The 27,584-nt window shown below is 39.7% G+C and overlaps 1 protein-coding gene across 1 annotated transcript in view; it reads right to left on the bottom strand.

The window, feature by feature from the left end:
• Positions 1-27,584, bottom strand: part of LOC101743380 (homeobox even-skipped homolog protein 1) — a 52,096-nt gene that overhangs the window by 18,331 nt on the left and 6,181 nt on the right. The window contains exon 2 of the mRNA XM_038016820.2: positions 2,831-2,894. Coding sequence (XP_037872748.1) covers positions 2,831-2,894 — 64 coding nt within the window. The remainder of the gene's footprint in view (positions 1-2,830; positions 2,895-27,584) is intronic.

The following is a 27,584-nucleotide window of genomic DNA, read 5'->3' on the forward strand; positions in this document are numbered from 1 at the left end:
AGGTTGGTATTGGTTTTTTTTTTTTTTTTTTGTGATTGAAAGATTACTGGTGGCCCGGAGGCCTTTCCAGCTTCACCAGGACAGGTGGGCGAGCAAAGGCTCAGCCAGGAGGGGTGGGATTTGCTAACAACTGCCCGAGCGCCTCCGAAGGAGACCTAACAACTCAAGAGCAATTGCTTCGCGAATGAATCTACTACCGGATCGGAATCGCGACCCACTGAGAAGATCCGGCGAGAAACTCAGCGGGCTGATGCATGGGTTAGGTTGCACGTCGACCTCTTTGTCGAGTTCGACGAGTACGGTTACCGGGGTTCCTTAGCCTGCTCCTAGTGTTAGAGCTGAAGGTATCTAATGCAAGAGTTATTGGATCTGATGGATCCGTAAGGACGTGTCTAGGGCGACGACGGTGACTTGCTCCTGCGTGATCAGGATTCGGGGAGTAGTCAGCGGCGGCAACGATAAGGCGATTATCATGACGCATAGCCTTATCGAAGTAACGTTCCGACACTGACTTCATATGTTTACGGATCGATTCGAGGCCCAGGTCGTCGTGTAGGTCGACGTTCCTCACGAACCACGGAGCCCCGACGGCTAACCTGCAAAAGCGGGATTGTAGGGATTGGAGGGTGTCTATGTGTGTGCGGGCCGCGTGAGCGAACACCACACTTGCGTAAGTCATGACGGGCCTTATGCAAGTTTTGTAAAGTGTCACCTTGTTCCGAAGGGACATTTTACTCCGCTTACAGATCATGGGATAGAGTCTACCGAGAATAAATGCGGCACGGTCACGGACTGTTTTTATATGCGGGCGGAATGTCATGGATGCATCCAGGGTGACTCCCAGGTACTTGACCTTCCTGGTCCAGGGTATAGGTTGGCCAAAGAGGGTGATCGGGGGTGTGATATTTCTCCTCCTAATGCGGGAGGAAATAAGCGGAGAGTTTCCCCTTTGAAATAACACTGCTGTGCTTTTCGCTGGGTTGATGTCTATGCGCCATTTTCGGAACCACTGTCCGAGGGCTAACGCTGCACTCTGGAGCTTACTCGCGATTAGGGACTTGTTTCTACTTGAGTAGAAAACCGTTGTGTCGTCAGCGAATAAGGCTAGCTGGGTCGGCGGCGACCGGGGAATATCATTGACAAATAAACTAAATAGGAGCGGAGAAAGAACAGAGCCTTGCGGGACTCCAGCCGTGAGTGGTCGCGGGGAGGAGCGGGTTCCCTCTACTCGATATCGAAAAGAGCGGTTAGACAAGAAGTCCCGTATGATGAGCACGAGACTGTCCGGTACGCCCATGTTAAACAGTTTGAAAATCAAACCATTGTGCCAGACTTTGTCGAACGCTTTTGCGACGTCGAAGAAGAGGGCTCCCGTGTAGATCGGTTTTGGTCGGTTAAGTCCCACGAGAATGTGCTCCGTGAGGCGGTGCACCTGTTGTACGCATGAGTGATTTGCACGGAATCCGAATTGTTCATCGATGAGAATGCCCTTTGATGAGACGAAGTCTCTGAGGCGTTTGTAGAGCAGACGCTCATACAGTTTGCCCAGAGACATGAGGAGGCTAATCGGGCGGTAACTCGTCGGATTATTTTTTGGTTTACCGGGTTTGTGTATGCCGATAACGTTCGCTTCTTTCCACACCGCGGGAAAGATACAGTTAGCCATAGCGGCATTGAAGATAGATGCTAACATCACGATGAGTTGGATGGGTAGAAGTTTAATAACGCGGTTAGATATACCGTCGGAACCGGGAGCTTTGCGAGGACGTAGGTCTTTGATCAAATCTTTAACTTCCATCGGGGTGACGGGTGGTAACGCATCCAAGGGTGGCAAGGAGGCTCTGCGTTCTACCTCACTGTCTACTAATTCTACATGAACAGGGTCCACGGATTGAGTGCTGGGCGTGCACTGGGTTTGCAACGTATCGGCCAGCAGCTCTGCTTTTTCATCATCATCGAACGCCGCGAGTCGGCCTGAGGGGCCTACGAGGGGGGGGATAGCTACTACCGTATCCGATTTGAGAGTACGAGCTAAGCGGTAGTAAGATCTTTGAGAGGGCGCGAGTCCTTCTAAGAAATCAGACCATCTGGCATCTCGGACTTCGGTGATGCGAGACTTTACGTCGCGTTGTAGGGCACGCATTCGAGTACGATTTTCCACGGTAGGATACCTATCGTATGCGCGGATCGAGGCGTTCTTAGCTCTAAGGAGTTCCCTAATATCGTCGGGCAATTTGAAGCGGTGAAGGAAGTCCTCCGCCAGAACTTGCTTCGATGACCTATCTAATGTCGAGGTGATGTGTGACGTTAGGATGTCTATGGCTTCAGCGGCATCCTGAGGAGACGGGGTAGAGTCCGGGCTAAACGGGAGCGATGGTGGATCAGATTCAGCCAGGCTAATGCCCAGCGTGTGCCAATCCACCACAGTCCTCATGACGGGAACGGAATCGGGAGCGCGACCGAGCTTCATAACGACGGGACGGTGGTCTGAATCTAACTCTGAAACTACTTCGATCGACTGTAAGCGCAGAGTTACGTTTTTTAATAACGCTATATCGAGTATATCCGGGCGATGCGCGATATTTAGCGGGTAGTGAGTCGGGGTTAGCGGAGCCACGATATCGAAGGCGAGATCATCGACTAACGCGTCGAGCCGCCTGCCATTCGGGGTTGTGGTATGAGAGTTCCACCTGATGTGTTTACAATTTAGGTCGCCCGCTAGGATGACAGATGGTATTGGTAATAAGATACAGCAGAATCAAGAAAATATTATAATTATTATTATTTCGACTACTGTGGGGCAACTAGTATATTTAAACTGGATATTTACCGTATATTCGGGTCTGGGGCGGACGTTGTGTTCGCGATCTGTTCTGACTGCGGACTCAAGGATTCTGCGAACAATATAGACACAGGAATTAATCATCTTTAATCTCCCCTCTATGAGCTTCAAGCTAGACACTTCAGTAATCGAGAGACCGACTAAGCGAGAGAATGTTCTCTTAGATTTATTTATTTATTGCTAAGATGGGTGGACGAGCTCACAACCCACCTGTTGTTAAGTGATTACTGGAGCCCATAGACATCTACAACGTAAATGCGCCACCCATCTTGAGATATAAGTTCTAAGGTCTCAAGTATGATTACAACGGCTGCCCCACCCTTCAAACCGAAACGCATTACTGCTTCATGGCAGAAATAGGCAGGGTGGTGATACCTACCCGCGCGGACTCACAAATGGTCCTACCATCAGTAAAATCTAGCATAATGCGATCGTGAAAGTGAAAATCCAAGTCACAAGCAAACAGCCAGACTTCAAGACATTATTATGTTCGTTCTGCGTGAAATGAAACGTAAAAGCTTAGGAATGTCTTTGTAGATATTTGAGGATAGTTACCGTCATATTTAAATATGGACGAATAAAAAACTATCACCACGAAAGGTAGAAAAGTATAATGTATATTTCTCTAAACAACATCGCGAAATCGCTCAACGAAATCGAAGTTAAACACAAAAAAAGCGATGGCGACCAAAGTCCTCAAGCCCAGAAGCTTTACGGATGAGCTTTTAATAGACGTTTAAGGGGCCGATTATCTGGAGTAAAGGATTGTAAGTGGCATTGGCGGCGACTAACACAGAAATTATCTTAATCACTGCTGCGAACGTCTAGACCGGGTCATATGGTAGGTACGTGTGGGGTATGTTCACATCGGGTATCGTGTTTAGGACATGATTAAAACAAATATAAAAGCTTTTAAACGCGCTTTTATTATCACTATACTACAATATATACCGTAGCGGCTTGGCTCTGCCCCTGGCATTGCTGGAGCCCATGGGCGACGGTAACCACTCACCATCGGGTGGGCCGTACGCTGCCTATAGGGGCATCAAAAAAAAACTACCGTGAAAGCTAATTAGCGCTACCTTGATAAGCAATTCCATTAATCGCGGATAAAAAAATCTGACCTATATTCACTCAATCAATATCAAAATTTATTTATTCGCGGATCTAATCAACAAATCGGTACATACACATTGATAAAAAGGATACCAATATGTTAGTATCCAACTAAATATCTATACTAATCTATACTAATATTATAAAGAGGAAAGATTTGTTTGTTTGTTTGTATTGAATAGGCTCCGAATCTACTGAACCGATTTGAAAAATTATTTCACTGTTTGGAAGCTACATTATTGCCGAGTGACATAGGCTATAATCTTTTTTGAAAAAAATTTGGGATCTTTACTAAAACTCCAATAATGTAACCCAAGGTGTAAAAAAATTACCTAAAATATTCTTTACATCGCGTACCCTGCGAAAACTATTGATGATAGAATAAAATAATGTACTACGACTTTGTAGAACACATTATTATTTACAAAAAATGCCACGACAGTATATGTCTAACTTTTATAGTTATGCCGCAATAAGTGTACCTTTATTAAAAAAAATAAAACAACGTCAAATATCGTTGAAATTTTTGTTAAAGACCCGAGCGGAGCCGGAGCGGGCCGCTAGTAAAAAATAAACGCACTAATAAAAAGTAAAATAGACCTTATTACAACTATCCCTAAAGCATGTTTTTGTTTCATCACGTACGGAACGTATCCCCTATTATCCCATTGTTTTTTGTTAGTTTTCATTTGCAGTTTTTTTTTCCCTCTTAATTTTAATATTGTCTTAAGCAAGGTGTGTTCACACCCAATAGGATGAATTCTATAATGTTTTTTTTTTCTTCTTCTAAAAAGTTCAATTTTTATGTGAGCAGATTTTATCCCAATATTGTAGATGCTAGAACTCATCTTGAGAGATTAATTAAATAATCCAATAGCATTACTGTTACGCGGCAGAAATAGTCAGGCCGGTAGTACCTACCCGTGCAGGCTCAAAAGACGCCTTACCGCCAGTTAAATTTAAAAAAATACGGGCAGATAACACAGTAACAAGCGCTTAGGTTATTAGCGTCATCAATGTAGTTGATTGAAGAAATGTGTTTATTTACCGTATTAGTTTTCCGTAACATCATAATTCAATGGAGGAACTGGCAGTGGCCTCCTAAATACGGAGACGGGAATGTAGCGTCTTAATCACGCCGCCATTAACATAGACAATAGAGTTGAGAGCGATATTCAATTTTAGTTTTTTTTTTCGCTTTTCAAAACGACCGACTACTGCAAACAGAACGTTTGCCGCGCCTTTTTAAATTTAGAACCACTTCAACGACTAATCAGATTTGTAAAGGCGGGTTGATGGTTCATTTTTTTTTCTTCATACGTTTGTTTTTTTTTTTTTCAAATTGAGCGGCCACAGGCTCAGGCATCGGTCTCTTTGTAGCCACTTTTATGTGGTATGGGAAAATATTTAATTAGACAATAGCTTATTTGTGTTTGTCTTGTGTTAATGTACGCCTTTTGAAACTTTGGGTGCGTGTAATTAACACCTACCGGCTGCCGGTTCCCGACACCCATTATAATGTACTACACGTTTTCGAGGGCTTTCGGACCTCAAATTGAGACCATAAAGTTTTGATTGAGTTGAAATGATACGCTCAGAACGTTCACGGTAGTGGCCATCACAAAGTCAATAACTGACACTGACCGCTTAACTAGTGAAGCATGCTTTTTAAAAAGGTTTAGGCAAAGGGATCTTACACAAGAAGTCTCTCGGACTTCATCTTTTTTTTATTGCTTAGATGTATGGACGAGTTCACGGCCCATCTGATGCTAAGTGGTCACCGGAGCCCATAGACATCAACCACGCCTTGACTCACCTTGAGATATAAGTTCTAACTTTTTACAGTACAACGACTGCTCTACCCTTTTAACCGAAACACACTTCGCAGCACACTGCTTACTGCTAACCTAACCGTGTGCTCTTACAATATCGTGAACATTTGTCAAGTCCGTGTTTAAAGTTTTTATAAAATTATAAAAACGACACTGGTAACAATGGCGTCGCAAAAAGCCGATTATGATACGTAAAAAAAAATTAAGAAAGGCGACCGATTCGAAATTTAAAAGACGCGTCAATCGAAAGCGCGGGTACGAACTTGCAGCGCCACGGAAACCGGTCTTTATAGCATTGACGAAATCGAGACCAATAGATATACACATATTTCTTTACTTTTTTTTAATATAAAATTTACAACACTATTAATAAAACGTTTTTAATGTGTCCAAGTGATAATTGGTGGTTTTATATGGATGCGCCGTGTTGATGAGCTTCTTTTTTTTAATTTGTGTGACCATGATTTCTCGCGTTCCAAATTTTCGAACTAAGCTTTATATAGACGCTTTCGCCATAAACAAAAGAAATAAATATATATGGCTCGTAATTTTATAAACTAAACTCGACAGAACACACTTATTACTTTCCTAAGCTAAATTCTGTGCTAAATTGATTAGTTTTTTCACAAATTACCGCTAAGGAAAACTTTTCTTTTCCTACCTAATATGATAGTCTAGAGAGACCATATCAGCGTAACCTTAACTAGTAGGTGAGCTCACGGGGCTCAAACCTGACGATGTTGCTAACACGAACCCTAGGAAGAGCCGTGCTTCGTAGAATCTACCAACGGATCGAAAACGCGACCCACTGAGAAGATCCGGCGAGAAACTCAGTGGGCTGTGTCTGTGGGTTAATTTACTCGGCGATCCCTTCGGCGCAGACGTGTCTCGTCGGTTTTGACGAGAAAGATGACCGGTGCTTGGGGTACCTAAAAGCACCGTTAGTGGATCAGGAGGATCCGTAATGACGTGAGGAAAACGTTGATGATCACACAATGATTTCATTTTTAATACGCTTAAAACTCGGTACGTTGTCTGTATGTAACGGGATCTTTAATAGTCATTTAACCGACTTGAAGACGTCCAATCACCTTGATAATTCGCACACGCGTCAAGGAACGATGACAGTACAATAGTTTTATAACTTCGCTGTAATATCAATAATGACTTCGAATAAGCGTGTATTTTTATATATGTACATTATACATTACATAACTATTATTTCCGAATTGGCTGTACGCTATCGTGTTCCTTTTTGTGAGTTAAAAAAAAACGCGAACACGCCATTACTACACTCGTATATGAGGCTTTATTGGCGGGAACACGAGGAGCGAAGTTGTGTGAATTGTTTTATTTTGTGTGTAGTAATAGCGGTGGTTTATTAACTGTTTAATACCTGTGAAAGTGCACATTTGGGGGAAAACGAAACAAAGCCGCTGGATGTAGCTTCACGGGATCCTCCGATCCACTATTTTACTGAGATTAAATTTCATCCCATATCACCTCATTTTATTTCAGCTAATTGATTATTGTTCCAAATTAATCAACTTCATTTCAATACATTCCATTCATTCTTCCATATTATGATCTTTCATAAAAAAATATACAAGTTTGGGCCGTATGATATGAATACATTTGCCTTTCAAGTTAGAAAAATAGAACTACTACATACTACTCGTATATAACAGACGGTTATTTTTAAAAGAACTTTAATCTTCCTGGGCCTGTATTTACAAAATGCTAATTCAATCGTAAAATATTGAAACAATATCGGACGTATTGGATCGCGATAAATGCGTTGTTTAATAGATCGCCGGCACCGATTAGAAGTTCATTAGCGATTTATGTGTCATAAACGGTCCGAGGCGGACATGACACTTTTAGTGTCAACGCTTTTCGCGGCTTTTTTCTTGACGCGTGGATTTTTTTTTTGTTAACTTAGACAGGTGAAATGTAACGCCACGATCACAATTGTATCTTTATATTAATACGTGAATCAAAAACTTTATAGCCGTTTTTACGAAAATTGCGCGGACGGAGGAGAATGAAATTTCCCAAACTTATAGAGAATATAGAGAAAGAGTGCAGAATGTTAATTTTTATGTTATTTTGGATAATAAATTACATTTAATAAATTTAAAAAAAAATACACACACTACTGAGCCCACTGAGTTTCTCGCCGGATCTTCTCAGTGGGTCGCGTTTCCGATCCGGTGGTAGATTCTGCGATGCACGGCTCTTGCTAGGGTTCGTGTTAGCAACGTCGTCAGGTTTGAGCCCCGTGAGCTAGCCTACTAGTTAAGGTTACGCTGAAATAGCCTCTCAAGGCTATCAGCTAAGGTAGAAAAAAACTCAGTCAAAACGTCATTGAGACAACCTCAAGTGTCTTGCTTTCATGAATTGTTTTTTCCAAGCAACCGGATCCACTCGACTACTACCCGAGCTGGGTGGCGACAGATCACTTATCTCCGAGACTTGCGTCTAGCCACTGATTTCCTCTTGATTCCTTGTTTGAGGAAACAACATAGTTTTTGTCAGGGCTATTTGGCCAGCTGGTTTTATTGGCGTGTGTCTCGACTGAGCTAAGGTGTTTTTTGTTTAGTTTTTTTTGGTCAATTTAGAGATCGCTGTAGTAGTCTTGGATGCGATGATGCTCCGAATATCCGGTTTGGTGATGGCGACAAAGGAAAGAGCTTTCACGGGGCGAATGTAATGGCTTGATAGAACGAAAATCCAAAGATTGTTTTTTTCTTATATATCGTATTAAAATAACAACAAGCTTCTACACACCATTATGGATCCTCCCGATCAATTAACGATGCTTTTAGGTACCACAAGCACCGGTCATCGTCCCCGTCGAACCCGTCGCTTATGATGAAGGGCTCGACGAGTAATTTAACTCATAGACTGGTGGTAGGACCTCTTGTGAGTCCGCACAGATAGGTACCACCACGCAACCTATTTCTTCCGTGAAGCAGTAATGCGTTTCGGTTTGAAGGGTGGGGCAGCCGTTGTAACTACACTTGAGACCTTAGAACTTATATCCCAAGGTGTGTGGCGCAATTACGTCGTAGATGTCTATGGGCTCCAGTAACCACTTAACACCAGGTGGGCTGTGAGCTCGTCCACTCATCTAAGCTCTTTTTTTCTGCGCCGTGTTAATTATTCGTTTCAGAGGCAAACGGAAACGGGAATATACGGCTCCATATAAAGAAATATATGCGCGGACGGAGGAGTATGAAATTTTATACACTTATAAAGAATATAGAGAAGAAGTGCACAATGCTAATATATTTTTTAAACTAATGCATAATAGATACATGAAATCAATAAAGAAAACATTACACACACTACATACCATGTATTTGACGCACACACGCATGCATACTATTTATTTTGTTCTTGACGTCTGTTGTCAAATTGAGAATAGATTAAATATTGTTTGTCTTTGTTAATTTTTTTTTATAGCGTAGCCTTGGCGAAATTTGTGATTATAGAAGTATAAAATACAATCATAATAGTGTACAAACTTACAATTCCAATTAGTTATAGTCGAATTTCGACTACTGCGGGACCTCTAGTTATGATAATTCGAACTGACTAAAACGAAATAAAATGATTACATTAAAAGCTTTTTATTCGCTGGGTATATGTCCTGGGAATATACCGCGAATACAGAAGCCGTGATTATGGCAATTTACATATTTAGGAATATAGTGGATACGTTCGTAGGTGACGAAATAAAAACATACTTTAGGCACAGTTGTAATAAGGTCTATTTAACTTTTTTGTTAGTCCATTTGATGACGCTATTACAAAAAATGCGTACATATTGAAATCCTTTTTATCGATGTATATATACCGATGTAACGATTACATCCGCGAATAAAGATATATTTAGCATCTAAGCATGAAGTCGCCGTGGCCTAAAGGATAAGACGTCCGGTGCATTCGTGTTGAAGCGATGCAACGGTGTTCGAATCCCGCCGGCGGGTACCAATTGTTTCAATGAAATACGTACTTAAGTAATGTTCACGATTGACTTCCACGGTGAAGGAATAACATCGTGTAATAAAAATCGAACCCGCAAAATTATAATTTGCATAATTACTGGTGGTAGGACCTCTTGTGAGTCCGCACGGGTAGGTACCACCACCCTGCCTATTTCTGCCGTGAAGCAGTAATGCGTTTCGGCTTGAAGGGTGGGGCAGCCGTTGTAACTATACTGAGACCTTAGAACTTATATCTCAAGGTGGGTGGCGCATTTACGTTGTAGATGTCTATGGGCTCCAGTAACCACTTAACACCAGGTGGGCTGTGAGCTCGTCCACCCATCTAAGCATTAAAAAAAAAACTAACATAGGAATTGTACCTATATCGACAACATATCGAAGTCAAATGAATATGCCTTATTAAAGATAACTCAAAAAGTACTAGTCACTCTTAGATACAATTCAAATGAGACCAAATAAGCTTCTGCGACGCACGGCTCTTGCTAGGGTTCGTGTTAACAACGTCGTCAGGTTTGAGTTCCGTGAGCTCACCTACTTGTTAGGTTACGCTAGCGTCTCAAGGCTTAGGTAGAAAAAAGATGACAAAAAAACTTACTCAGTACCGCTGCTGTATGCGTGCGAGAAAGGGATGCCAGACAGACTGGCGCCGTAACGCGTTACGTTACGAAGCGGTCTACCCCTAAAAGTCATTACTTCAAATAATTCTGATGTGACACACATAGAGTATATAAGTAAATACCTAAAAATAGTCATATGGTGCGAACGTGGATGCATAAAAAATAAAAATAAAATGTAAAAATAATAATGTTAAATTTACAATGAGAAATATAACAGATTTAGACAATGTAACGGCAAAGAAATAAAATGTAAAATAATAAGCAGAGAAACGAAAATTATAAAAGAACAAAATACGAACCTAACATACAAATTGTGAACAATAAAATTGGCAAAAAAGCAGATAAGCTTAAAAAATGTCCCTGACAATTACTCGTCAGGGGCACGCACATAAAAAAAAAAAAAAAACAAACGTGGATGCATATTTAAACAAATTTCAATATTGTAAAGTAACACGACAAAACACGTGCAAACTATTATCGTGATGATGAAATTAAAACCTAGATGTAGCCTCTGAGATCGCACATATAGATACGAAGGTTCAGTCTATTTCTGCCGCGAAAGACGGGTGTTCCAGCCCGGCGACGGACTATATACAAAACATTAGAGACTTCGATTCCTTACAACATCGCATTGTTTTTCAATCTAGTCACTATCCACTTAAATCACCCAAGACGTCTGCTCGTCCATAATAAAAAAAAAATAGTTAAAAAAACTAACAAAATACGCTTTTATAGAAAATCCAACTAAAAAATTAAAAATTAATTTTAATAAATTTTAATTAAAAATAGTGTAAGAAAAAATTATTTTATTGTAATAAAAGCGTGGGGTGCTTGTCAGGATATTATCAAAATAACCCTTCTACTCATATCTGTTCATAAAATATTTATAACTACTGATACCATGCACCCCACGCTTTTTTTACAATAAAATCATTTCTTCTTACACTATTTTTAATTCAAATTTATTAAAAAAAATATTGTATTTTTTAGTTGAATTTTCTATAAACGTGTATTTTGTTAGTTTTTTTAAACTATTATGTATTTTTCATTTTTTAGTTGAATTTCAATTATTTTTTTTTATTTCTTTTTTTATTGAGTTGTCATCGGTCCTTTAATAAGTATACCAAATTTCGAGTTAATCCGACGTTTTGAAGGGGGTCAAAATCATGTTCAAAGATTCCGTTACAAACAAACATACATACATACGTCTGAAGCTAAGAAAAGCGTTTTAAAAACAACATAATTCCAATTAAAGCCAACCATAATTCAAGTCTAATTTCCCTTTGCTAAAAATAACGAAACCTTCAGAAATAAATTATAGATAAGTCCGATAACGAAGCACAAATAAAAAACAAATTACCGAGACCTCTCCGGACTTATATAACAAGTTCGAATTCGAGGTCTAAAACAATTAGATACTAGAGAATCCTTATGAAAAATAATCGTGTGCTACTGTTTAAAACATTTAACACATCTCTAGCACAAGGATATTAATAATGTACGCATCATAGGGCTGTGTTGTTTAGCGTTCGTTTTAGTGACTTGCTTATTTTTTTATTTTAGCAACGTGCTTACTTTCTGGTTTTAGCAACGTGCTTATTTTCTGATTTTAGCAACGTGCTTATTTTCTGCTACTTTGCTTCAACGTGCTTTCGCTGCGACATCCACTATCGAATCGGAATCGCGATTTACTTAGAAGATCCGGCGAGAAACTCTGCCGTCAGCGGGCTGATGTAATGAACTAGGTTTCATGTCGAACTTTAGCACCCTGTGCCTAATTTTAATACTAGGGTTTCAGGCGTCTAGTCTAATGAAGGCTATAGAGAGAGGGGGAGAGAGGGAGAGAGGGGAGAGAGAGAGAGGGGGGAGAGAGTATTATTTATTTTACAACAAAAAAAAATGCGAAACATTACATTAGGCAAAGGCTACAAAGGCGCGTTTTATTTGGTATTAGTATGAACAATTCAACGTTTTTAATTGAAATTATAATTATGTTTATCCCATTCAAATAGCTGAAGAAGTTTTTTGTTATGATTTTTTTTCCAAATTTCAAAATGGCTCCCTGTAATGTTACAAAGACATCGCTTAAGCCAAATAAGCCTTTCACCTCTCGGCGTAGTCTTGTTCTGAGATAACACAATGCCTCAACACTCAACATAAAAGTAACCGGATAACAAGAAGTTTATTTATTTATTGCTTAGATGAGTGGACAAGCTCACGGTCGACCTGATGTTAAGTGGTTACTGGAGACCATAGACAACTACAACGTAAATGCGCCACACACCTTAAGACCTCAGAACTTAGCGTCTACTAAAACCAAAACCATATCACGACAAACGATTTAGCCCAAAATAAAATTAATGAGCATAAAATTAATACTATACAACAATTACACGACTACCGGCCGGTCAAATTAATAGTGCCGGTTCAATTTGCACCGGCCGGCACTAACAATCGTTGTCACTGTAAATGCGCGAATTAACAACGGGTATTATTGGCAATCGGTCTGGCCACCCCGCCGGCGGCGCGCGCTTGCCACGCTCCCCGTAATCGTATCGTATCGAATGAATGGCCTATTAATTATCGTGTGTGGCAACACCGGCCGATAGGTTCACGTTTGAATTCGCGTAACGCTCCGATCGGAATACGCGATCGGGGTTCGATTTGAATTAATATTTAGCGAGACGTCATGTGACTCATACGTGATTTAGAACGGAACTGTCCATACTAACTACATACCTTTGCGGGTTAATTAAATTTACTAGAAAATCTGAGGGCCGCAAAAAAAAATTCTTTCGAGACACAAATATTTTAAAAAAAAACTACACTATTAGGTATACGATGTAAAGGAAATGGAATGCTACTAGAAAAAAGATAAATAAAAAAACTGTGTAATAAGAAACGTAAAAGTAGATTTTCTCGAATCTGTTTCACTAATAATTTTTTAATAACAATTTAAAGAATATACACAGATTTTTTTTTTACTAAATAGGTTTAGGTGTTTTGGCAGAAACAGTTTGAAAATTGAAAATTTCAAAAAGTTCGGATGCGTGTTACAGTATCACAAAATGGCCGAACCTTCATAGTTTGGATTGACATATAATGAGCTATTTATTACGGTAAATTAAATGAATCTAGCAACACTGGGTCTGTCCTGGTCTCATGCATCAGATGTGCAAACTTTATTCCTTCTTAATCAGAAACTGAACTCGAATGAAAACAACAGTGGCACAACTAGCATCATAATAAATCATCAGGCTTGTATTCCTTGGTCCGCGAAAATGTATGATATGTGCCCAGCACGAAATTTAATTATTTTTTTTTTTTTTTTTTTTTTTTTTTATTGCCTTTGTAGGCAGACGAGCATACGGCCCACCTGATGGTAAGTGGTCACCGTCGCTCATGGACGTCAGCAATGCCAGGGGCAGAGCTAAGCCGCTGCCTACCATAAAGTACTCTCCGCAAGCCTCGTTTGAAGAAGGACATGTCATAGCGCTCGGAAAACACCGTTGAGGGGAGTTCATTCCAAAGCCGGATGGTACGTGGCAAAAAAGATCTTTGGAAACGCACTGTCGATGAACGCAGCGGTTCCAGATAATATGGATGAACTCTGCTCCGATGGCGGGAGGTGCGATGATAAAAAGGAGATGAAGGAATCATCTCGAATAATTCCTCAGAGCATTCCCCATGGACCATGCGGTATAAAACACAGAGAGAACCGAAGTCCCTCCGTAGACCCAAAGGTTCCAAGCGATCCGCGAGAGCAGGACTATCGACCATCCGAACAGCCCGTTTCTGTATGGAGTCAAATGGAAGTAGCTGGTATTTGGGAGCCCCGGCCCAGAGGTGAGAGCAGTACTCCACGCGAGGTCGGACCTGCGCCTTATAAAGCGCAAGTCTCTGTCCAGGCGTGAAATACCGCTTCGCTCTGTTGAGAACTCCCAACATTTTAGAGGCCAATTTGGCTTTACCTTCCAAATGACTCCGAAACTGGACATCGCTCGAAATATCGACCCCCAGAATCCCGATACTCGCGGAAAGCTGCAGGGATACTCCTTGGAATTCCGGCGCCATGACAAAAGGGTCCTTCTTCGCAGTGAACGCGCAAACCTGTGTCTTCAATGGGTTAAACTGAACTGAATTCAGTTCACCCCACTTGGAGACCCGCCCCAGAGAGTTCTCCACTTCAGACACAAGTTTTAATCGCCTCTCGTGTACAACGCTTCGAGAGAGACTCTGATGGCCGATATATCGCGCATCCCCCGTGCTATCATCCGCATAGCAATGCATGCCATCAATAGACAGCATGTCATTGATATGCAGTATGAAAAGCGTGGGGGAGAGCACCGAACCTTGTGGAACACCAGCGTTGATGGTCATGGTATCGGAGCAGCAGCCGTCGACGACAACTGTGATGCTCCGTCCATCCAAAAAGCTAGCGATCCACTTGCAGAGTCCCTCAGGGATCCCGTATGCTGGAAGCTTCGATAGAAGTGCCCTATGCCAGACCCTGTCGAAGGCCTTCGCGATATCAAGGCTCACAGCGAGAGCCTCGCCCTTGCTTTCCAAGGCTTCAGCCCATTTATGTGTGAGGTATACAAGAAGATCGCCAGCTGAGCGACCATGACGGAAACCGTACTGCCGGTCACTGATCAGCTGGCGATCCTCAAGATACTTAAGGGAATTTATGACCTTGTAACTTAACCGTAGACCTTTAAGTCATATCTTATTTTAATTTATATTCTTATTTTTGAATAATGATAATATGGAGTGAAATGATTATTGAGATGATTAATTTGAGCCATTAATCAACTAGGATGAAAATAAATCAAATGAGATGAGATAATATGGGATGAAATCTAATCTCAGTAAAGTGGTGGTCATTTACTGAAATTTTTTCAGTTGACTTTTTGGAAGATCCCGAGATGTTACGTCCATAGGCTTTTATTCATTTTTCCACATTGATCCACTTTCACAGATATTTAGCAATTAATAAACCACCGTTATTATACGTTTAAACTTGAAAAAACACTAAATAGACAAAATAAAACAAATCACACAACTTCACTCCTCGTATTCCCGCCAAAAAGTCCACTAAATTTAAAGATGCCTTGAAATATAATTTTTCTATTTGTAAAGATAAAGTCAAAACAGTATATTATCTACCTTTATTTATCTTTTTACTTAATTGCTGTTTTTTTTTTTCTTATCTTTAAATATCTAGATTTCTAGTCTTTTAGCCATATCATTTATATACTTTTATTCTATAACAATGAATTAAAGTGTGACGAAGAAGGTAGATTTATTCATATTAATTTTTAAAAACTGAATGAAATGATAAGATTTATCATTTGAGATCTCACAACTAACCGATGATCATCATTTAATAAAGTACGGAGACACCTTTCCTTCGAAAACAACGTTAACTCAACAAACAAGTCAATTTTGCGAGCTGCAACCATTGAAAGTATTATTTGACGAGCTTTCACCGTTTCCGAGAAGTTGTTGGCGCACCGGTAGCTGTGCGATAGCTTTGGAGCTTTCGACAAATGTTGGTGTCCTTGTCTAACAATGTTCTTAGCCTATTTTGACTAACTATATTTAACCAGACCTGGCATTAACAATGTTTCCCTTTGATCCTTTCGTGCACAAAGTCGAAAAAGTTTTTTATCTGCCCCTGTGTCAAGTGTTTAATCTCAGATAGTATTTAGTGGATAAAAGTATCTCAAAACTTTCGACATTCGCTTGCCAATATCACATTAGATTCGTAACAATACATCTATTTTCGGTGTGTTAAAAACAAACTAACTCGCTTCTAAGCTATTCGATTCAAATAATCCATAATTTTTAATAAAACTAACGACCCGCCCTCGCTTCGCTTCGGAAACTGTAATTTATTATTGATTTCTCCACTATTTAATGGATGTTATTATACATATAAACCTTCCTCTTCAATCACTCTATCTATTAAAAAAAAACGCATCAAAATCCGTTGCGTAGTTTTAAAGATTTAAGCATACATAGGGACAGACAGATATTGGGACAGAGAAAGCGACTTTGCTTTATATACTATGTAGTGATAATAAACTGATTTCAAAATGCATTATTAAGGATAACTCAAAAAACTACTGTTCAAGACTTATCGAAACTCAAAAGTGACCACTTGAGAAGACTAACATTCAAATAAAAATAATTACAATGTTAGATACATACGAGCCTCCTCCTTTTTTTAAATCGATTAAAAATAATTAACACGACTTTTTGCACTAAATTATTTCAAATAAAAATAATCACAATCTAATTTCGAGCTTCCCCTTTTTTTAAGTCGGTTAAAACTAAAAAAACACCAGTTTTTGCACTAAATTAACCTTTCATCTGATTCAATCTCAATTGGCTTTTGCAAAGATGCGCTATTATATGCTTTCAGTTTTACGACTTGCATATGACGTCATCAGTGGGTATGGCTGGCTAGAGAGAATATATATTACTATTAGCTAATGCTAAAGTTTTGTATATGACGAGGATGCAAGAGACGAATTAAGTGGCATTTTTTTTTATTGCTTACTTGGGTGGACGAGCTCACAGCCCACCTGGTGTTAAGTGGTTACTAGAGCCCATAGACATCTACAACGCAAATGCGCCACCCACCCTGAGATAGAAGTTCTAAGGTCTCAAGTATAGTTACAACGGCTGCCCTAACCCTTCAAACCGAAACGCATTACTGCTTCACGGCAGAAATAGGCAGGGTGGTGGTACCTACCCGGGCGGACTCACAAGAGGTCCTACCACCAGGCTTCAGTTTTAAATGGCCTGAGATAAAGATATCGAATCTTCTGATTCATCAAGTAAATTCTTCAAACTTTGCTCTTAAATGGCATGGCATTATATTAGTGCTGGACTGGTGTTCGAAGGCTCTGACGGGTGAGAATCCATCAAGATATTACCACCCCCGCCGCAAAATAACCTTCATTTCGCTTCAAAGAGAACTTTTTTTTAGAATCCATTGGCTTAATATCACTCTGTTAGAATAGAAGTGGCTTAATCCAAAATTCAATTTTTTTTTGTAAACTTCGAAAATGTAATTGATGAATTGTCATTTTTATATAAATACTTTAAGGTATGCGCTTGATTTAAAAGCTACGGAAAGAGTACGTTTTTTTTTTTGAACTAAAAGAGACTGTTTCATTTTACTAGAGGTCCCGCAGTAGTCGAAATTCGACTATAATTAATTGGAATTGTTTGTACACTATTAGGATTGTATTTTATACTTCTATAATCGCAAATTTCGCCAAGGCTACACTATAAAAAATATTAATAACGACAAACAATATTTAATCTATTCTCAATTTGACCACAGACGTCAAGAGCAAAAGTTTGACAATAAATAGTATGCATGCGTGTGTGCGTCAAATACATAGTATGTAGTGTGTGTAATGATTTCTTTATTGATTTAATGTATCTTTTATGAATTATTTAAAAAAAATATTAGCATTGTGCACTTCTTCTCTATATTCTCTATAAGTGTGGAAAATTTCATACTCCTCCGTCCGCGCAATTTTCGTAAAAAGGGATACAAAGTTTTTGCTTCACTAAGATAAACTAAGAGAAACTAAGAGAATATATGTTTATAATTCGTTCGAAGTTATTGTTTATCTAATTTTCTTAAAACTTTTAGTTAAGTCACTTCAATACTTAAAGCGCGATATGTGATCTTAAAGTTTCATGCAGCGGTCGAAGACAAATCAAAATTACTAAACAAAAATCGGGACACACACACACATACACACACTAAAGCTATCATTGCGAAAGTCAATCATCGTTAACTGATTTCGTAAATCAAAACCCGAAGTCGCGCGGGACTCAAAACAATTTTACGCGCACGCATCCAACCATTTGCAACAATTATCCAATATACGAGCAATTACACGGGCCGCGCGTCCCCGGGAATTCTCCCCTCACACAATTTAACGCGATAAAATCCGCATCTACTACAACAACGTTCAAATGAAGATTAATATCGCATCGGGGAGACGGTGGCAATAAAAATACAATCAGTTTGAGCCCGATTTCGACAAGATGTATAACGTTGTGTGTGCCCCACGATTTTGACCGTTACGTTTTAATGGCGACCTGTCAGAATGTGGCGCGAAACGTCGCCCACGCGTTGACATCTGAAAGTTTTCCGTAACCACAGACAATAGTAGCCGAAGTCCGACGGTGCCGCCGAATGACAGCTGCGGTGTAATCAATCCTAATTCAGACGTTTATTAGTTAAATCGATTCCGGTCGATTTATAGTGGATTGTAAAAACCGGCGGCGTGCGTTAATTAGTGGATTTATGCTAAATTTAATTTGTACGTTACAGCCGTTTAATTGTTACGAAATTTAATGTTAACGTGTTAATTAACTGATATATGGCTTTTTAACGATAAAAGCTAAGTGCCAATTAATTATTATAGAGAATACTGTACACAATGATATTTTACTAGAGGTCCCGCAGTAGTCGAAATTCGACTATAATTAATTGGAATTGTAAGTTTGTACCCTATTATGATTGTATTTTATACTTCTTAATCACAAATTTCGCGAAGACTACACTATAAAAAATATTAATAAAGACAAACAATATTTAATCTAATCTCAATTTGACAACAGACGTCAAAAACAAAAGTTTGACAATAAATAGTATGCATGCGTGTGTGCGTCAAATACATGGTATGTAGTGTGTGTAACGTTTTCTTTATCGATTTAATGTATCTTTTATGCATTATTTTAAAAAAATATTAGTATTGTGCACTTCTTCTCTATATTCTCTATAAGTGTGGAAATTTTCATACTCCTCCGTCCGCGCCATTTTCGTAAAAAGGGATACAAAGTTTTTCTTCACCTATTAATATATAGATATGTAAAAAGAAGCAGATATGTTTCAAGCGCACGTCAAGTGAAGACTCGAAAACAGGCCAATTGGGACGTTTCGTCTTTAGTCGCGTCTAAACAAATGCAATAATATTATAACAGGTGCAATCGTTCCAATTATAGCTATCTTTTTTACTCACGCGCTTATCCCATCTTTTGTACTTTTCATTAATGCTACTTGTTAACATGTGTGTGCACTATATCGGTAGGTATGTAGATATATATGGCGCGATCAGATTTGAAGAGTCAGTTACTATGAAGATAACATATCTGTTGTATAAGAAATCATTGCAGAGAGTCTTCACTTGACGTGCGCTTGAAACATATCTGCTTCTTTTTACATATCTATATATTAATAGGTGAAGAAAAACTTTGTATCCCTTTTTACGAAAATTGCGCGGACGGAGGAGTATGAAATTTTCCACACTTATAGAGAATTTAGAGAAGAAGTGCACAATGCTAATGTTTTTTTTAAATAATGCATAAAAGATACATTAAATCAATAAAGAAAACATTACACACACTACATACCATGTATTTGACGCACACACGCATGCATAGAATTTATTGTCAAACTTTTGTTCTTGACGTCTGTTGTCAAATTGAGAATAGATTAAATATTGTTTGTCTTTATTAATATTTTTTTATAGTGTAGCCTTGGCGAAATTTGTGATTATAGTATGTGTACAAACTTACAATTCCAAGTCGAATTTCGACTATTGTGGGACCTCTAGTAATTGTAAATAGACATGCTTTAACAAAAACCGACTTCAAATAGAAAAAAAAAAGATATTCAAAAACAAATTAATATACACTAAAAACAATAATCATCGAAATCGGTTGGCGTGATATTGAGTTATTCATCTATTTGTCGCGCACGTACTTAATGCAAATTTAAGAATTAGATGGTTTTCTCGTGGATACCATTATCAGAACTGGACTAAATTGAAATGGGACCACACGGGAAGAGTCAGCTTTCTAATAAAAAAAGAATCATCAAAATCGATTCAACCAATCAAAAGTTATGAGGTAACAAACATAAAAAAAAACCATACAGTCGAATTGAGAACTTCCTCCTTTTTTGAAGTAGGTTAATAAGCACAACCTTACACCTCTAACATCTAATTTCATTTACTTGTGTTAGCTCGTATAGTGAGCCTACATGAGTAAATACCTTCTTCTTCCTACCCTTCTCTTACATTATGTGGGGTCAGCGCATGCATTGATTTGGTATCAGCATTACCACCATCCCCCTGTCTGACATCACCCCTCCTTGGGTTATATCTCCATATGTCCATTGCAACGTGCATAGATTTCTTCCTTTTGTCTAACTTTAACTTCATTCGTCTTTACGCTCTTATGATTCGCATTTTATTATTGTAAACATAAAAAAGAGGGAGAGATACGATCTTGCTTAGATATATCTGCCCAGCTTTCGATTTTGTAAGGCAGAAATTATAACAATTGGATCTCACGACTCTTGGTGTTAATAAATGAAACTTTTGATGGCGCTTATCACTGTTTATATGATCTATTGCTTAATGCTTAGAAAAGGCCACGGTTTTAGTCCTATTGCCATAAATAGACTCTATTTCCATAGCCCTAAATATTCGAGATGCGAGACAATGTTTATAAAACGCTTTTATTACCTTTACATATTTGTAACGGAATCTTTGAACGTAATTTTGACGGACTTGAAAACGTCCGATCAATTTGACAATTCGCACACGCGTCAAGGAACGATGACAATACAATAATCTACACTAATATATAAATCTACAGTGGTTTTTACGGATGTTCCGTTATAACTACTGAACCGTGCATCCGATTGACTTGAAACTTGGTATCCATGTAGAAAATACATGTACTTATTGGATTAGGCTAATATTTATATGAGTGATAGACTCCCTAATACCTAATAATTACAATAAACAATAATGTCAATTTTAAATGCCCGAAGCGAGCGAAGCGGGCGAGTACGTCTAGTACCTAATATAACTTCGCTCTTAATATCCTAACCAGTATCAAGTGGATAAAATAATATCAGATAATTTAATAATGAGTTCGATTTTCTAATATAGCGTTGTGTTATTTTAGTTTTTAAGCTACAAATGCTTTTTTTTTCAAAATTGCCGACCATACAGCAACTTCATCAAAAAAAAAAATTCTAAGCCGAACCTTTCTTTTGTTGTCGAAAAAACAATTCGGAACTAACGGTATAACCTTCAAAAATTAACGTAACAAAAGCACTCGCTTAGAAATGCCGACAAATATACTAATGGCAGGTTGTAAAATAGTTAAAATCGCTTCAAAAATAAAATAAAAACACTTTTTTTTCCCTACCTATGCTGATAGCCTTGAGAGGCTATTTCAGCTTCACCCTAACGTGTGTAGGTGTGCTCACGGGACTCAAACCAAAGAGTTGCTAACACTGACCCAAGCAAGAGCAGTGCTTCGCAGAATCTACCACCGGATCGGAAACGCGACCCACTGAGAAGACCCGGCGAGAAACTCAGTGGGCTGTGTCTGTGGGTTAATTCGCTCGTCGAGCCCTTCGTCGCAAGCGACGGGTTCGACGAGGATGGTGACCGGTGCTTGTGGTGCCTAAAAGCACCGTTAATGGACCGCAAAACACTCTAAGCTCACGAGCCGATATCTGTGACTACATTAATAAGCGTTATAATGAAGATTGCATTAGCATGCTACAAACTCTTATCGCGTTTATAACGATTGTTTGCGAAAATTAGAGCCGACAAGTATTTTTATTTGGCATCAAATAACGGTCCGCTAATTAAGTATAGCACAACGGTTTTAGCGAGTGCTATTTTTATATAAAAAAAAATCTCGATGCATTTTGGTACTTATATCGATATCTGGCACGAATGATCCCTTTTTTATCATTGAGCGTTTACTGGTGGCCCTGAGTCCTTTCCAGTTTCACAAGGACAAGTGGGCGAGCAAGGGCTCAGTCAGAAGGGGCGGGATTTGCCAACAGCTACCCGAGCGCCTCCAAGGGAGACCTAGCAATTCAAGAGCAATTGCTTCGCGAATAAATCTACTACCGGATCGGAATCGCGACCCGCTGAGAAGATCCGGCATCCGGCGAGAAACTAAACAGGCTGATGCTTAGGTTAGGCTACACGTCGCACTCTTTGCCGAGTTAACGAATGATCCGATTCCTAGTTAGTCCATGGTTTTTGTCCTCTTAGACTCTAACATTCTATTTTACTGGTCACTATTCAAGCTGTCAGAGCTTTTATGCGCGAAATACCTTGCAACTCTGCATACTGCGAAGAGACCCTGATAGAGTTTTACTAGTGGTAGGACCTCTTGTGAGTCCGCGCGGGTAGGTACCACCACCCTGCCAATTTCAGCCGTGAAGCAGTAATGGAATCCCCTCCGCGGTGTTGCCCGAGCGCTATGACGTGTCCTTCTTCAAAAGAGGCTTGTGGAGAGCATTAAGCGGTAGGCAGTGGCTTGGCTCTGACCCTGGCATTGCTAAAATCCATGGGCGAAGGTAACCACTCACCATCAGGTGGGCCGTATGCTCGTCTGCCTACAAAGGCAATAAAAAAAACTGTAATGCGTTTCGGTTTAAGGGTGGGGTAGCCGTTGTAGCTATACTTGAGACCTTAGAACTTATATCTCAAGGTGGCTGGCGCATTTACGTTGTAGATGTCTATGGGCTCCAGTGACCACTCAACACCAGGTGGGCTGTGAGCTCGTCCACGCATCTAGGCAATTAAAAAAACCTAGAAATCTTAAGATTCCACATTCCCTCCATGAGGGTCCACATCTCCGAAGTCCGCAATTCTCTATCCAACCGCGCCTATTGATGTCCACGATTCAACACCACACAGGTGTAGTTCACAAATATTATGTTTCTAATTTGGTTGAAGCTTAGGTTTATTGTCTTCGATTTTTTTTAAGCCGTTGACGTATGATTTAACTCACGGCCATCCAAAAATCCAGATACAATGCGACAGAACTTGTAAAGAGAAGACGAATTGAGAACCGCTGGTCTAACTCTTTACGTCAGATACGTAGTTAAGTTGTAAACTTTTGCTGAATTTAGCCGCGTAAACGACAATTCTCTGTGTGTAATATATACATACATCGATATACATACACATACATATATACATACATCGACAAGATACATACATCGCGTTTGTAAGCTTTCAATCTCTTAGACACCATTTAAAACAATTTTACTTTAATTTTTTTATGTAAACTGTTTCGATGAAAAAAAACGTAAATAAGGCACTGACCTTTACTTCTAGGCGAAGAAGGCGGTGTATTCTCAACGCAGCGAGACTTCGACATCAAATCGATCGATAATTCACCTGTCTCGATGCCCATTTCACAGGCGTGTGTACGTATGGCGAAAGAAAAAAAAACAAACAATATCGCGTTACGTACAGCCTCCGATCGCAAAGCCTTTGCGTCGAAAGCCATTAGCTGTCACTGTCAAATGTCAGTTTGTTTTCTTTGCACGTTTACGCCTCGCTCCGAAAAATCCATAATGGCTTGACCAATGACGCTGTGGGGCTCTTATCCCCACCGTTCGAAGGCGGGGCTAAGTTATTGCATTGCGTCCCTTTCGCTCGCGTTCGATTAAGAGTTAAAGTCTGGGGTACAACGCGTACTTTTTTATTTTTTTTAATTGATCGGATGTTAAGCGTTTAATAAGTACCTCAATCAATTGTACATAAAGAATGGTGCACAGGAAAATTTCAAGTAATCCATATGACACCCTTGTTATGGGGATTGGTAATATCATTCTGCTTATATCCGCTAAGCGATCATATTTTGTTCTTGTTAGAATGTTACAGTAATTCCAATGAAACTGGGACGTGGACGTCAATTTTACTTCACACATACTACATTGAATTGAAATTACTTTGATTGAATTAAAATTTACTTTTTTCAATACTTGGTTAATGTCTATCCTTGAAAATATCAGGCCTTGAGAACGAGGGCTGATAAGCTAAAAAAGGAATTCCAGGGAGGATTACTTAAGGAATTTTAGATACCGATAACGAAGTGAGAACTTGAAGATGATCGGAGAGATAGACCAACTATCATCTTGGCAAGTTAACCATAAGCCACTGCCGTACTAATTTACAGTCAAGTTATTTTTTTTTTTATTGCTTTGATGGGTGGACGAGCTCACAGCCCACCTGGTTAAGTGGTTACTGGAGCCCATAGACATCTACAACGTAAATGCGCCACCCACCCCGAGACAAGTTCTAAGGTCTCAAGTATGTTACAACGGCTGCCCCACCCTTCAAACCGAAAAGCATTACTGCTTCACGGCTGAAATAGGCAAGGCGGTGGTACCTACCCGTGCGGACTCATAAGAGGTCCTACCACCAGTAAAAAAATCTCTACTGTAATAGAGCCGTACTAAATATAAACACCAATATCTTGCTCTCGTTGTAGTCACAACTTAAAATTTTAATACCAACGCTTTTATTTTTAAAGTAAGGCCATCGACTAATTACGCGTCATAGAAACAAATGGTCCTCTATAATGATTATAAATATATTTATTTTTTGAGTTTATAACAAATAGTATTTTCGTGAATTGGAAACCGTTATTTTTAAGCACATCAACATAGACGGTCTTGTTTTTTTTTAAATACAGCTTTCTTTCAACAATCGTGCTAGGAAAGGCGAAGGTATTCAAATTACATACAGCCTACCGATAAATCTCTTCAAACGTCCAAAGTATGATTGAAATACACCACAATAAAATTGCAGTTCCTTATTCTATCTACAATATATGCCGGGTTTGCTACAGCAACCGCTATACAACAGGAGGACCGTGCACTCTTTTGCCCGTTTAAACTAAAAATTTCAACCTTTTTTTTTTATTGCTTAGATGGTTGGACGAGCTCACAGCCCGCCTGGTGATAAGTGGTTACTGGAGCCCATAGACATCCACAACGTAAATGCGCCACACACCTTGAGATATAAGTTCTAAGATCTCAGTATAGTTACAACGGCTGCCCCACCCTTCAAACCGAAACGCATTACTGCTTCACGGCAGAAATAGGCAGGGTGGTGGTACCCACCCGCGAGGACTCACAAGAGGTCCTACCACCAGTAATTACGCAAATTATAATTTTGCGGGTTTCATTTTTATTACACGATGTTATTCCTTCACCGTGGAAATCAATCGTGAACATTTGTTGAGTACGTATTTCATTAGAAAAATTGGTACCCGCCTGCGGGATTCGAACATCGGTGCATCGCTCAACACGAATGCACCGGACGTCTTATCCGTTAGGCCACGGCGAATTCAACCTAGACCTAGGCACTATCTCCCTACCTGCCTACCGACTTCTCTAAATAATTTTCACTCTCAATTAAAACTTAGAACTGAAACAATCGAAAACTAAAGGGAACATTCTCGGAAACATTACCGAGCGACCGAGAAATGTGGAAGCAATAAAACCTTTTCAATTGTGAATCCGTGACCGACACCAATATAATGTAATAGAAAACAATTCAACTGTAGAAATGCGGTTACAACGCCCGGCCCGTAATTGAGCAAAGACAATGATGTTTGTCGACAAAACAACTCCACGGAAACGCATTGTCTATGGCCGTTTTGGCGGCAATTTTGACAGACGTCACGCCGAGAGAGTACAGCGCGCGCTCGAAAAGTTTCCATAGAAACAAAAGTCATTTGTGACTTGCTTTTAAAATGCTACCGTTTTTCAAAGTCTTTGTGTGCGTTGAATGCAAAAGTGTTAAGTCAAAAACAAAGCTACGTGAGATTAGTATGATTTATAATTTCTTGCCGCTTTCTTGCAGCCTTACATAAAGTGTAGACCGAATGGTAAATAGTCGACGTCGCCCAAAACACGTCATTACGGATCCTCCCGATCTATTAACGGTGCTTTTAGGTACCTCAAGCACCGGTCACCGTCCTCGCCGAACCCGTCGCTTGCGACGAAGGGCTCGACGAGCGAATTAACCCGCAGACACAGCTCACTGAGTTTCTCGCCGGATCTTCTCAGTAGGTCGCGTTTCCAATCCAGTGGTAGATTCTGCGAAGCACTGCTCTTGCTAGGGCCAGTGTTAGTAAATTCTCCCAGGTTGAGCCCGTAAACTCACCACTCATCCGGGCGTAGCTAGAACAACCTCTTAGGCTACCAGAGAATAAGCAGGAAAAAAAAAACAAGGTGGTGAGAATTGTAATTATTTGGGGCATCAATGACGACCCCCATCAAGGGCGGATCCAGCTTTGGCGCCAGGAGGGGGTCACATAGTCAAATTTAGATGCGTTCGTTCCCAAACGTTTGCCATTATACAAAATTATTATATTATATTAAATTAATTAAATATTGAAGGTATGTAGTTACATAAAATGTGTATGGTGACAAAATATATAAATAAAATCATTATATTCAATTAGTGGTCCACCTAAGTCCTGGACCCAGCTCAGGGGGTGGTCATGACCCCCATGACCCTCCCCCTGGATCCGCCATTGACCCCCATTAAGCCGCAAGCTTGCATTGCCCACAATTCCCTCAAAATCCCGCACGAGTTACTTTTGACAGTCAATCGTTTAGTACATCTTTATCATAGTCAAGACTGAGTTTCCAGTGTCGTCGCTTCTATTAACAATATTATACTTCGACTAGCTGTACCCATCCGCTTCGCTGGGCATTTAAAATTAACATTATTATTTCTCACCCCTCCGAAGATTCTCATCATTAACGCCCCCGCAACTAGTGTAGGGAGTCCAACACTCATATAAATATTAGCCTATCCATTAAGTACATGTATTTTCTACACGGATACCAAGTATCAAGTCAATCGGATCCATGGTTCAGTAGTTATAACGGAACATCCGTAAAAACCGCTGTAGATTTATATATTAGTATAGATATTCAATAAATTAATCAATCAATCAATGAGTCCTGTATCTCAAAATTGGACTGTTGGTTTTTTTTATCAATACTTAATCGATGGTAGCTTAAGTCGCTATTTCAACTTCACGGGGACCGGTAGGCGAGCTCACGGGCTCAACCTGAGAGAATTGCTTGTTGTAGATGTCTATGGGCTCCAGTAACCATTTAACACTAAGAGGGCCGTGAGCTCGTCCACCCATCTAAGCAATAAAAAAAAGATTGTTTTTATTTTATCTGCCATCACTCATCAGATCTTTTACAATCAGTCTTGGAACAAAAAATATGTTCATCTGAGAACCGATTCGTCGTAAATCTCGTTCG

The sequence above is a fragment of the Bombyx mori genome, chromosome 2 (genome assembly GCF_030269925.1).
Source record: "Bombyx mori chromosome 2, ASM3026992v2".
Classification (NCBI taxonomy): domain Eukaryota; kingdom Metazoa; phylum Arthropoda; class Insecta; order Lepidoptera; family Bombycidae; genus Bombyx; species Bombyx mori.